General features: G+C 32.6%; 1 protein-coding gene across 1 annotated transcript; it reads left to right on the plus strand.

Annotated features, from left to right (window-relative positions):
* Positions 1-5,723: 5,723 nt before the first annotated feature.
* On the plus strand, positions 5,724-6,821 carry LOC131057537 (F-box/kelch-repeat protein At5g15710). The gene has a single exon (XM_057991702.2). It carries the CDS (start codon positions 5,724-5,726, stop codon positions 6,819-6,821), a length of 1,098 nt encoding a protein of 365 aa, XP_057847685.2.
* Positions 6,822-12,948: the final 6,127 nt, after the last annotated feature.

Consider the following 12,948-nt stretch of genomic DNA (forward strand, 5'->3'; position numbering starts at 1 on the left):
ATGTCATGTCATGTTATAAAATTACAAAGTTAAATATTTAGAGAATGGAATGTTGTGAGGATGCTAATCACATTTTGGAAAGTAATGCTTTATTGTTTTTATATAGTTTATTTTAGTTTTTATAGATGGTTGATTTGTAAATCTTTTTGAATATTTATGTTTTGTATTTTAGTGATTGTCGTTGATGTTTCAAAATCATTATATAAATCTTTTTTATTTCTTAATATATATATATATGCTAAAAACAATAAAAATTATTACTATAGATGTTTACTTATTCTATTACAAAAGGATTATGTAAATATCATACTTTGTATCAATAGATGTAATAAATATTCTTAAAAGTAAAGCCGAAAAGAACATAAAACATTCTCAAAATTCAAACAAGGAAAGAAAAGGATACAAAAATTAATTCTATTCAATTTCATAGATGAGAATCTCTCATTGAGCCTAAACCCACTACATTTGAGTCAATATATTTTTATTTTTTTTGTGAATTTCTTGCAAGTGAGGGAGATTCAAAATTGTATGAGCAAATAGACTTCTTCAATTTCAAAGTGAAGATAGTGAAATATTAATGACACTTTTACATTAAAAAGGAGATGAATTTGGATTCTTTTAAATTGAACTCAAACGAACCCCAATGACCCAATTGATTTCATTTTTCCTTCTAGAAATGTTGTTATATCATTGAAAAATAAATTGTGGTGGCTTGTAGTGAAGCCCAAAGATTCAAAAGGTATTAAAAGAACTCAATTGTATATTTATTACATTAATCCCCATGAGTGCTTCCCTTGAGTCCTTTATATATTTTGAAAAAACTCTCTTTGTAACACTTTGTATAAAATCCTATTAAAGTCAATGAAGAACTATCTAAAAATAGTCGTTCCCTTTTTGATCTCCCAAGAACAAAGTCGGTTAATGTTTGAAATATTCACCATTTGAGGTATCAACACTAGAAATAAAAGCAATTACACAATTTCCAATACAAATAAAAAAGAATGATAATCAAGCTTAATATTAGTAAACCTTATGGTGGACTGACTGGAGGTTATTCATAAAAATCTATAAAAAGGTTTACTTCTATGATAAATTGAGTGAGTTGATCTTCAAATGAAGTGGAAGTTGAAGCCTTTTTCTTAGTTTCTTATTACTCAAATCATATAATACTGAAACAATAATAATTAAGAGAAATTTTATGGTGATCATTCTCTGTGTATAGAAAATATTCTCTATTAATTGGAGAATAAGCATCACATGCTATGAAGTTTCTTGTATATTAGGTAGTTTAATATCTTTAATTGCCAAATATTTCTATAAATGGTTGGCCTAGCCTTAGCAAGATATGAGACCATTAACACATTTAACCTTGATATTGTTATAATAAGTAACACATTTAGCCTTACCAAGCAATATGGTTGTACTAATTTTACAAGAGAGGTGTCATCAAGACAACTTAAGAAAAAACATATGACTATTGATAGGATCAAATACTACTAAAAGATATGAAATTGATTTAAATAGAACTGTATTTACGTATTGTATACTTGTAAATAATTGTTTATATGGAAAAAAAATCATTTTTCAATGTTGATTGATTGACATAGCTTCACAATATCAATAACTGTATAAATTTCAACTAATCAAGTGCACAAGGGGATGAAGCTATACATATTAAAAAAATGAGGTGGCCTAGCCAAACCAAGGATTCATTTTACTAAGAAACTCAAAGATGTTCACACCTTGTTTGAAAGTCTTCATTGTGGCACATATAGACAAGATGCTAACAAAAGTTGTGGAATTTGGCTTCACAACTACACATTGGAAATAGGTTTGTGAAAGTGCGAGTACTTCTAGATGTGCAATGCCATTGTGTGGTAGACATTAAATAAATAATGTTGCACAAAACCTTAGCATCGCTAGCTGCAAATGAGAAATTAGTAACAAAATATGAAACAAAGACAAATGGAAACATGGATATGTGACCTGAGAATTAATAAACAAGAATATAGGAAATCAATAGAAGCCTTGTAGATTTTTATTTCAAGAAGTGAAATAAACATGCGGACATGCTTTAAACAAACACTTGTTTTAAGTACCCAAATCTCAAAAGCCCCAGAATGCATCAGGCTGCAACACATGGTGTGAACATATCCTACCCAAAGACAAATTTCTCCATATGTGACCACTAGAGAACCCTCAAAGCAAACTAACAACTCATTATTAAGACACGTCTATAGTTCTTAAAATATTAGAAACCCATCATCTTTTTCATATGCTCATTATTTACTTTTCAGAAGATATTTTTTTCTATTTTTTAATAAAAAATTTCTAACAAAAATATTAGGGAAAAATGAGAAAAAGAGAAAACCTAATTTGTTTGTTTGACATAAATTTTTTTTTTAAAAAATTCAACAAAATGTGATGAAACCAAATGCAAGTGTTATATATTAGTGTCACCAAATCTAAATTCATGAGAATCAAAATTTTATCCTTTGTAGAAAAAAAAGTTATGTGTGAAATCATACACATCACTTTTCAAAATTTGGTTTACTTTTTAAAACTACTTATAAAAGGAGACACAAATTTTTTTACAATTTAACTCTAATTTTAAAAAATAAATACATTTGTAATCTACAAATAAAATATCGCTAATCACTAGTTGACTTCATCTTCAAATTTATGACAATTTAGCTATTATAGGTGTCAAAAAGTAAAAATTATGTTCAAAATGTTGATTTCAATGTCAAGTTTGGCCAGAAAGTGTAACCCACAATTGTAGGATCACCCAATAGAGGTGGTATAAGTTGACACATTAAAACTATGCCCATTTGATATTGTATAGGTATTTTTTGAGTGTACTAAGACTCTTGCATGTCTTTAGTGAGTAGTCTTGTGGACCAAGATGTTGTTTCATAATGTTATTACTTGCACTAGCCTTTAAGTCAATAACATACATGATAATTTTGGTTAGTATTTTAGTTATTTTTGCTAGGATCATCTATTGAATTGTGATTTATTTTTTCAATGTCTTGTTATTTCATATACATAAAAATAAATCAATGGATTGGGAGGAAGTTCAACAAGTTTATAGTTAAGGAGGTGCCTATTGGTGAATCATTTTGAGAGTGGTGTGATAATGTGCTTTGATCCATGTTATGGTGTGTTCACCATGGATTTTTTAAAGAACTTATTTGATTAGTTTCTAGTATGGGTTAGGTAATGCAAGACTAAGTATTAGGGTGTGGTAGAGTGGATGCCAAAATGTTTTGTACATCTATAAAATTTGTAATGTAATGATTCAATAATAAGGAAATAATACAATAGATAAATTTGTAATGCAATATGTCATTTGGGGTCAGAACTTAATGGAGATGGATTATGCACGTTAGGATGTTAAAGCACAAGTAGATCAATTAGAAACATTGAGTAGAGTTGTTGAGATTGAGTGTGTTCCCTTGAGAGTTGATGAAATTATCTTATTTGCATGTGCTAAGATAATTGTTATATCAAGTCTTAAAAATATTGCACCTTGGCAAATAATTTTTTGATATTGTCCACACTATATTTTGATAATCTACTTTTGAGCTAAGTGTCACTTTTGATCTATTATAAACTTCTAGATAGATCTCATTACAAATTTCTCTAATGTATTGTTTTTTTAATAAAGTTTTTTAATACTATAATGGTGAAAATGGAATACCTATTTGAATTCTGATTTAGTTTATTTCTCAATTTAATGAAGTGGCCTAGTGTAATCTTTCACAAGAGGTGCAAATTTCTACTCATTCTCATACGTTTGATTCTATATTACACATATTCCCACATATTCTCATACTCTAGCCTTTTTTTACACCTATGCATTCACTGACAAGAAATACATCCATTGCTCATCTTGATAATAATATTAGTTTATCTTGAGTCAATGTTGTGGTAAGTGGGATTGATACCACACCACACAAAAATGATCCAAAAGTAAAAAATTTAAATGTTTAATATTTATTAATTCTAATAATTATGAGTTGACTTGGTAGACACTTGTATGATTAATTGCTATCTTGGCATTTAAAGATATTCAATGTGCATTAATTCACAACAAATTCATCATTATAAATCTTACACATTACAAGAAGAATTATACAAGGAACACTTAAAATGCCAAGCACTAGAAAGAATCAATTATACATTTATTCAATCTATTGCACTTGCATAACTAAAAAAGTTTTTTTTTTTTTTTTTTATCATTTATGTGGCCAAAAATGTCAATCCAATTAAAGTGATTGACCTAGGAGAAGCTATCCCTTGTGATCTAATACTTCCCTAGGTATTTTTTAAATATTACTATCCTTTTGAGATTGAACATTTAAAGATACTTCTAAAACTATCTATTTATATTTTTTCAAACATTATGCCTACTGCTCTTTTGAGATTGAACATTTAAAAATACTTCTAAAATTTTGAGTTTGCTTCTTTAAAAACATGTCTACAATGAAAATTGCTGCTGCAACATCTAACAAAATTCTCTTTTAGGGTTTTTAGGTTTATTCATGATATCCCTCTTTGTAGGGCTAGCTTATTTAAGATTAGGACTTTGAAGACATCAAGTATAGATTAGAGAGATCACTTTTGACATATTCATTTATCCTTTTCATCTCTGAAAATGTAACTAGGAATTTGTTCGACCAACGATTTGATTATTCAAAACACACACACACACACACAGACATCCAACGATCATCAGAAGCATAAAAACATCCATCATACCTTCATGGGGGAGCTATTTCAATTGAATTTGAATTTGAACAATTAATGACAATAACTCTTAGAACATAAATAGATAGAAAAAGGAATTGGGTCCACACTAGCCACCTAAGTGGTCAAAGATTAGTCTGCACTGGTTAAGCCCAACCATTTTCTCCCGTTGTCTTTATGAAAGAAGTGTAAATCAAAGAAATAAAAAATGATGAGGAAAAAATGAATAGAGATTATGTTTTTAATCTTCTTACATTGACCAATACATTTTTGACCATTGGTTGGGAGGACAACAAACTCGGTACATATAAGAATCACTTTCAACATAAAAATAAATCATCGCCATGAATTTGCCTTATATAATATATAAGATTTTTCCCTTCAATTTACTTGAATACTTTTAATTTCCTAAATATCTTGAAAATTATCATTATATAAGAAAAAGGCTTTCACCTAAATCAATCCCAAAAAGATCTAAGAGTAAAATTCAAATATACAAATTTTTAAGTAGTCATGTGGAAACTGACCGTTTGGCTTTTGTTGTGTTGTACAACTACAGGCATGTGTCGTCATGGGAATCACGTGAACAGAGCCATGTCTACGCAAGAAAGACATCAGCTTAGATCAATGTAATAAACTATATATTTTCTTAAAACTTTTTATCTGAAGCATGATGAATCCGCGTAACATGTTTAACATAAAATCCAGATGACCATATACATAAAGCAAACTAGACCCACCTGACCCAATGTAGGTTTGCCCCTGTGTGGAAAGAAGAAAACGCTGATGAGGAAAGTCGGAAGAAGGAAACCACCTTTATTCTTGGCTTTTATTAATTTATTCATTTTAGAAATATTACACACGCGTTACTTGCCATCTGATTGCTGACTGACTGAGAGTAAACGTTAAGCTTGGGACTGCTATAAATCTTTGTCCATCTCTATTTGGGATAATCGATTCTAGTTGTGAAAATGGGTGCTCTCAGAATTCGTAAGCAAGCAATGTGGTCGGATTTGCCTGAACATGTGACGGAGAGAATACTGGAATGCCTTCCAGTGGACCGCTTCTTCCGTTTCAGGGCTGTTTGTAAGACCTGGAATGTTCTCTTCTCATCCCAACATTTCAATTCCATAGCCAGAAATAGCCAGCCATTTCTCATTCTTTGCCCTGCCAGAACACAACTACCCTCGCTAATCTATTCCTTCTTCACCCGCACTTGGCAAAACATTTCTTTATCTTTCATACCTCATGATTGCCCTATCAATTTCAGAGGATCTGCTTCTGGGTTGCTCTTGGCAGACATTAACGCCAATGTCTGCTTTGGCTTTAACTCTCCAACGCTATGTGTTTGCAATCCTCTTACCCAAGTGTACTCGACGTTGCCAAAAATGATTTCTGTGAGTAGAATTATGGCTAAGGCAATTGTACCAGCAAGGAATAAAATGGACGCATATATAGTCATGGTGGTGGGAATGAGCAGCACTGGTACAGTTGTAGTAGAGGCATATAATTCGACTACCAAGGCATGGAAACTTGCAGGCAGCATTCCTGATGTGGTTATAAGAAACGAAAATGTTTTCTTCTTCAAGGACTCTTTGATTGGTGTGACTTCCAGTGGGGGCATAATGGCCTACAATATTGAACAGGGGATCACCAGAGTTATGGCCATGCCGACATCAGACGCCAACAATTTGTGGGTTCGACTTGTTTGTTGTAAAAGTGGAGTGTTTGTGGTTGGGGCAATCGAAGATAATCACTGTTTGAAGGGCGTAATTATGTGGGTGTTAGTTTCTCAGAAGACGGTAAAGGAGGATTATAAGTGGGAAGAGATTGGGGAAATGCCCAGCTCTCTCTGTGAGGAATTTAGGAGGAGCTCGAATTCAAATTGGTTTGAATGCGTGGGAGTGGGAGATAAGATCTGTTTCAGAGCTAATGAGAGCATGGAAATACTTGCGTATGATGTGAGAAGAAGCTCTTGGAATTGGCTGCCCAAGTTTCCTGTAGGTATGAGATATATGAGCATGAGATGCCTTCCACTGGAAATTATGGCTGGTACTAAATTCATTTAAGTTTGGTTGTTTTTGGTTGTCGTGTGGTGCGTCGACTCTGAGGAATCACAATTTCTATGAATAGAATGAGAGCCACATATAGCTGTGCACGGCTTCCTTCAGTTGTTTGTTTAAAAGGAAAAAAAATGCTGGTGAGCTTAGTCCACGACCGACAGGTAAAGAGAGAGATTGAAGATGTGGGGATTTGCGTTACATTTGCTCCGTGTGCTGTAGGGCATCAAATGCTCAATTGAAAACTATAATAAAAAGATTGTTTGAAGGCTGTTATGTCTGCGCTTAATCAAAAGTGTTTGATGCCCTTTGATAATTCTTTGCTCATGCTCTTTGTCATCATTCAGACTGGTTGTCCTCAAAATTAGTTCTAGCTTAGTACCTACCATTTTACTGCCTATGCTTCATGCCTCCTTACTATTACCATGCTCTGCCTTGTATCATACCCTTTTTAAACAATGCAAGGCTTCTCTGTCTTATATAATGTTTGTTATAGCGTACGTGACTCTTCATTGTATTTTTATGGCTTAAGGACTTCTACGAGGATTTTCACCTGTGTCATTCTCGCTTGCGTGTACCTTAAATGTTATGCTGCTTGCAATTGGCAATCAGCTAATTTCGGTTAAGGTAAGAGAGGGTGCACAAATAATTATCAATTCTTTGCAGGAGGTAATTTGACCAATCCATTAAAGTGGACAATAAAGGTAATTTATAACTGTCCGGTGGATTAAATTATGGTATCCTCATCTGAAATCACTTGATTCCAGCTATATTTCGTATTTCAATATTTGCCATTCCAGCAATGTTGTATTCTATCCGAAGCTATGTTGAAATCATCGAAATCGTCAATGTCACACAATAAACACGCTTTCTGTGAAAGTAATAATAATCAAATAAAAGCATCCGTTCAGATATGATCCACTCACGTCATTTCCTAATATAAAATTTCAAAATTTAATATTTTGAAAATGGAATGTTGTCAGTCAAATGAATATTTGATATGAATCGCATTTGGAAAGTTAAAGACATGATTGATTTTATCTCAATTTTTATAGGTTTTTAAGTCTTTTTTTTCATATCTGTTTAGTTTTTATTTTAGTGTGTTATGTTTTATTGATTTCACAGTTTATTTTGGTTTTTATATATAATGAGTTTGTGATAAACTTTTTTCGATGTTTATTCTTAGATTTTAGTGACTGTTAGTGCTGTTTCAAAATAATTGTATAAACCTCTTTGATTTCTGATTTAATATATTTATTATTTTATTAAAAACAATACAAATTATTATTATAGATGTTTATTCTTAATTCTACCACAAAAAAAATGTAAAGATCATAATTTGTAACCAATAGATGTAATCAATGTTTAGATTTAAAATATTTATTAATATAGGTAATAGGTAGTTGACATAAATGAAGAAAATTAAAATAAACACATAAATTGTTCAATAGCATATTTCCTGTTCATTCAAAGAATTAAAAAAACTTCTTGATCACGAGACCAAGGATCAGTTGATCACAGAGATTAGAGACAAAGAAAACATTACAATTTTATCTCAATAATTAGAGATCATTGATCCCAACTAAAAATAGAAGAGATTTCATGCATACTCATGCACAACTATACTTAGCTACTTCATGCAAATTCTATTTTTTAGAGCTCTTATTTTTAGCTCCTACAAACTATAGTCCTTCTCATGCAAGTGGGAGAAATTGCTATTCCAACAATTGATTTCAACCACTCATGAATGTAACACAGAACAATGACATTTTCTTCCGACTTTAGTGAGATTCTCTTGTACTTCTAACTTCTGCAAGATTCTATGTCCTTCACAAACATAGTAGTAATTTCTAAGGCTATCATTTGACTTTTTCACAAATTTAGGGCTTCATCTTTTTGGAGGTGGCTTCAAACTTCACAAAGTATATAAGATCTTCTCTTTGACTTCGCTCTCCTCTTAATAGATTCAACTTCACTTTGTTTAGGAGGTGGCTTCTATATAGACAATATGTTTGGCTTCATTGACTTTGAAAATATTTTTCCCATGCAACTTGGATAACTTCCTATACAAAAAATCTCACAAAAATGACTTGTGATCTTCATCAGTCTCCTTTGGTCATGGCTTCCCTTCTCCAAATTGGGAAATTTTCTTACACTTGAAGTTGGCATCAATTTACGCAATGATTTCTCCCTTTCTTATTGACTCTCATTTTGCACGGCTTTGTATTCATTTCATTGGCAGCACCCCTTTGTACTTGGTAGCTTAGAATTCCTCATGTAATGTTCTACAACACAATTAGCTTAAATTTTTAATAACTAACCTTGCCACAATATTTCTACATGGTTTCCTTACATTCTAACTTGGGATATCCTCCTCCAAGCAAGCTTTAGTAGTGACTATATCTATATTTGTTTGACATTAATCCTTTCATTGGATGATTTACAAGCTTCAAAGTTGGTCTCCCCCAAAGCAATTTAAACCCATCAAACAATTGATCGAGCTCTGATACCAAATTGAAGGATTGAAAAAATAATAGCACATATACTACACTATAGATATAAGATCAGAAATAAGTAGCACTAATACATTTAGCCTAAAATTCCGACGGAGAAGGTATATTGTGATAAAACTTGTTTTTTTTTTCGAAAAAAAGCCCGATTTCGTCGGAATTCCGATGATAATGCAATGACATTTAGGGTTTTTTAGAAAAAGTGCCCGCGTTCATCGAAATTCTGACGACAGCGTGCATTACTTAAAAAAAAAAGAAAAGACCAAGTCATTTCATAAATCCTGCCTCTTTACAAAATCCCGCCTCTCATTCATCCCACCTCTGTAGTGAACCTATGGGTTTAATCATGGCGGGGAAGATCAATATTGGTGTGACAAGCTTGCCACCTGATGACAAATGCACCAACATTCCAAATCTATTGCAAGCATTAGATAACAGCATGGCACCTTCCATAATTAAGAGCCTTATTGAGGAGATCAACGAGAGGGAAGAAGAGCACAAGATCACCGGTATAATAGTAGACGCAATGACATGTTTCGGGTTAAAGGCGGTAGCCGATTTCTATAAGATTCCTCTCTTTGCTTTCCACGCATCGATCGTCGCCAACTGTGCCATCCGCTACTTCATTCCGAGGCTCGTCTCTCTTGGGACCCTTGCTCAGGATGGTAAGACAGAGTCACGCTTCTTCGTAATTTTTTTCTTTTCCTTCTTGGGTTTTGGTTAGACTAGTTGTTTTTGGTGTTATTGAAGGAGCTCCCAAAGAAGAGAAGAAAGTAAGGTATATTCCCTCCATGCATCTGGAATCAAATAAGGATGGAATAATAGAGAAGGGAGAGATTGTTAGAGCCGTTGACAGGTTGCTGGTGGGAGAAGATGGCGCAGAGATAAGGAAGCACGTCTCCAAATTGATGAGAAGCAGTAGAGATGTGGTGAAGGAAGGAGGATCCTCATTCAACAACTACAGTAAGTTTCTTTACCAGATGAAGAAATAGCTTCTTGACTGAAATATTAGGCCATCACTTCTTTAGTTTATCAGATTTTTTGTGGTACGGAGGAGAAATTGGGAGGATATGTGGTGATTCAGATTCATTTGGTTTATTGATTCTGTAATGGTGAAATTTATATAAATGATTTCTTTTTCATTTGCTTTTTTCATCCTTTTAAGGGAATGTCTTAATGTGTATATATATAAATCGCATAATTTTGTATGAGATTGGGCTCATCATATTTGTCTTGTTTGAACCTTTTATATTTATCTTTAATAATGGTTAGAAGGTGGCTTGGTTAAGACATAAAATTAACATCGAATATCCACCAAGAAACCCAACCTTTTGGCTTCTCATCGTGAACTACCTCTTTCATCTCCTTGATGAAGGCGTTTGCCAGCTACACAATGCTTTTTTATGAGAATAAGAATGAAAGTTATAAGAAATTCTTCATACACTATACCTCCATGTAAATGTTTACCTTGGAAACATTAAAGATTAGTGACCTATCGTATGGCCTTTACAACACCATCCATTACAACAATCACTTGGTTTAAGTTTTTACATCATCGTCCATCCTTTGAAACTCAGCAGGAGTAAAAGAAAGGCCATGGACACTTATGACAGCCACATGAATGTGAAAAGATAATTAACCGAAACCTACCTTGGGATCTCCCTGGCCAATCCGAGGGAATACAATATGAATGAAATCCAAACTATAGATTCTCCCAATGCTTTTTGTCTTTCAAAATGACCTCCAAAATGTATTGTTCATAGGTATAGTTGGCAGTCGCTCGTACATCGTGTAAGCTATCTAGAAAATTTCAAATGGAGCATGTAATATTTTGAACTTTCTAATTTACAAATTTATGTGTGCAAATTGCATTTATTTAAATTCGAGAATCCACTTCACATCTATATTAGCAAGATTCTTCTCTTTGCAGAGATTCAAACTATTCAAGAAGGCTCAAAACTTAGCCTCATATTCTGGACCAATAGATTAAAAAAAATTGAAATAGCTCACAAAATCTCTTCATTATAAAAAATCTTAGGTTTATACCTAGCCACCCCATCAAAGTTCAGTTTTAAAGCCAATAAAGGGAGGATTCCATTTTATCATTTCTTTTTTATATCTTTTGGAGATTTAAGGGCCACTAACATAGTATGTCAAAATGGATCTGAAAATGTATCATTTTTTTGTTAGTTTATCGTTCCACTAAGGGAAGTTTAAGAAGCATATTATCTGATTTTTATTGACCAATAGCATTTTGTAAATATCAATTATTATTATTTTTAGATTGAATAAAACAATTAAATATTACAAAATTGAAGCTACAAAAATAACTAATAAACATAACTGAATCACTAGCAGTCCAATAACTCGGAAAAAAAACAAATGATAATGATTCTGTTCAATCAAAGATTCTTTTATTTAATACATGCTCAATCAAAGAATATTTTCCCTTGACTCAACCTAAATTCCACACACAGTTATAGGAGGTCTCTTTATCCATGTCACTTCCCATAAGGAGTTTCCCACTCAAAGCATATCATATCATTTTAATGCACCTCCCCACTCGAAGCATATCATTTTAATGTCCCTCCCCATAATAATTATAATTTTTATCTATGGAATTGGCTTCTTCTTCATTCATTCTCTAAGCGTTCTAACCCTTTATCTCCTCCCTTCAAACTTCTCCAAAAATAGCAAGAATTAGAAAAATTATCCAATAATCTTTAATATAGATAACATGTTAAAAAAATTAACTGTCACCAGAGTTAAGATCCTAGAAATATTTTATTCTTTTTGCGTTGAGTGGAACATAACACGCATCACCTTGGTATCATTAATTTTTTTGCTTCCAGACAAACTAAAAGTGATAAGATTGTTTCGATGTAAGCCATTAAGAAAAGTGGTCACTGATTTGATGGCTGATCAACTTCCCTCCCGGTGTGGGAGACTCTACCGGTAGCTTACACATCAATATGGTAATCATATCTTCATATGCCACGGCCGCAATGGGGAACGGGGGCCGACATTGATCAATCAGTCGTTGGTAATGGGAGACATTATTTTAAATGGTATGAAAAATTTCCAACTATGGCTAGATAGATCATGCTTTGGTTTTCAGGAAGCCATTGGAGTGAAGTTGATTGCGTCTTCTGGTGTTAGATAATTTGTATTTTCCTCATTGTAGGGAAGATAGGTTGTGTACTTCATATTTTAATGCTTATCTTGAAGGAGATCGGATATGTGGTGGACATTTATTTCAAATTATTATTGTCCTACATGACCTATATAATCAAGGGGTTCTATTTATAATCTCATTCATTCATATTGTAAACTTGCATTCATTGATAGGAATATAGTTTATTCGTGTCATATTGATCTTCTCATTTTGTTGTGCTTTCCATTAGACCTCTAGATCTTGGGTGGCCATCTCCATAGTCAAATCTTAAAATATTTACCTTTCTAGATTCTATAAAAGAAATGGTTTTATCAAGAATATCATATGGAATAGCTTCTAAATATTTGCATTTGATAACAATATTGTTAGACCATTTTGCTTTATAGGAAAATAATCTAAACTAGACTTTTTTTTTCAAGCTAAGACAAAACAAAGTAAGGTAGTACAATAA

Source organism: Cryptomeria japonica, chromosome 10 (genome assembly GCF_030272615.1).
Source record: "Cryptomeria japonica chromosome 10, Sugi_1.0, whole genome shotgun sequence".
Taxonomy (NCBI): domain Eukaryota; kingdom Viridiplantae; phylum Streptophyta; class Pinopsida; order Cupressales; family Cupressaceae; genus Cryptomeria; species Cryptomeria japonica.

What these genes read in the sequence shown, in the direction of transcription:
- LOC131057537 (XM_057991702.2), top strand. Translation starts at nt 5,724, where the DNA reads ATGGGTGCTCTCAGAATTCGTAAGCAAGCAATGTGGTCGGATTTGCCT.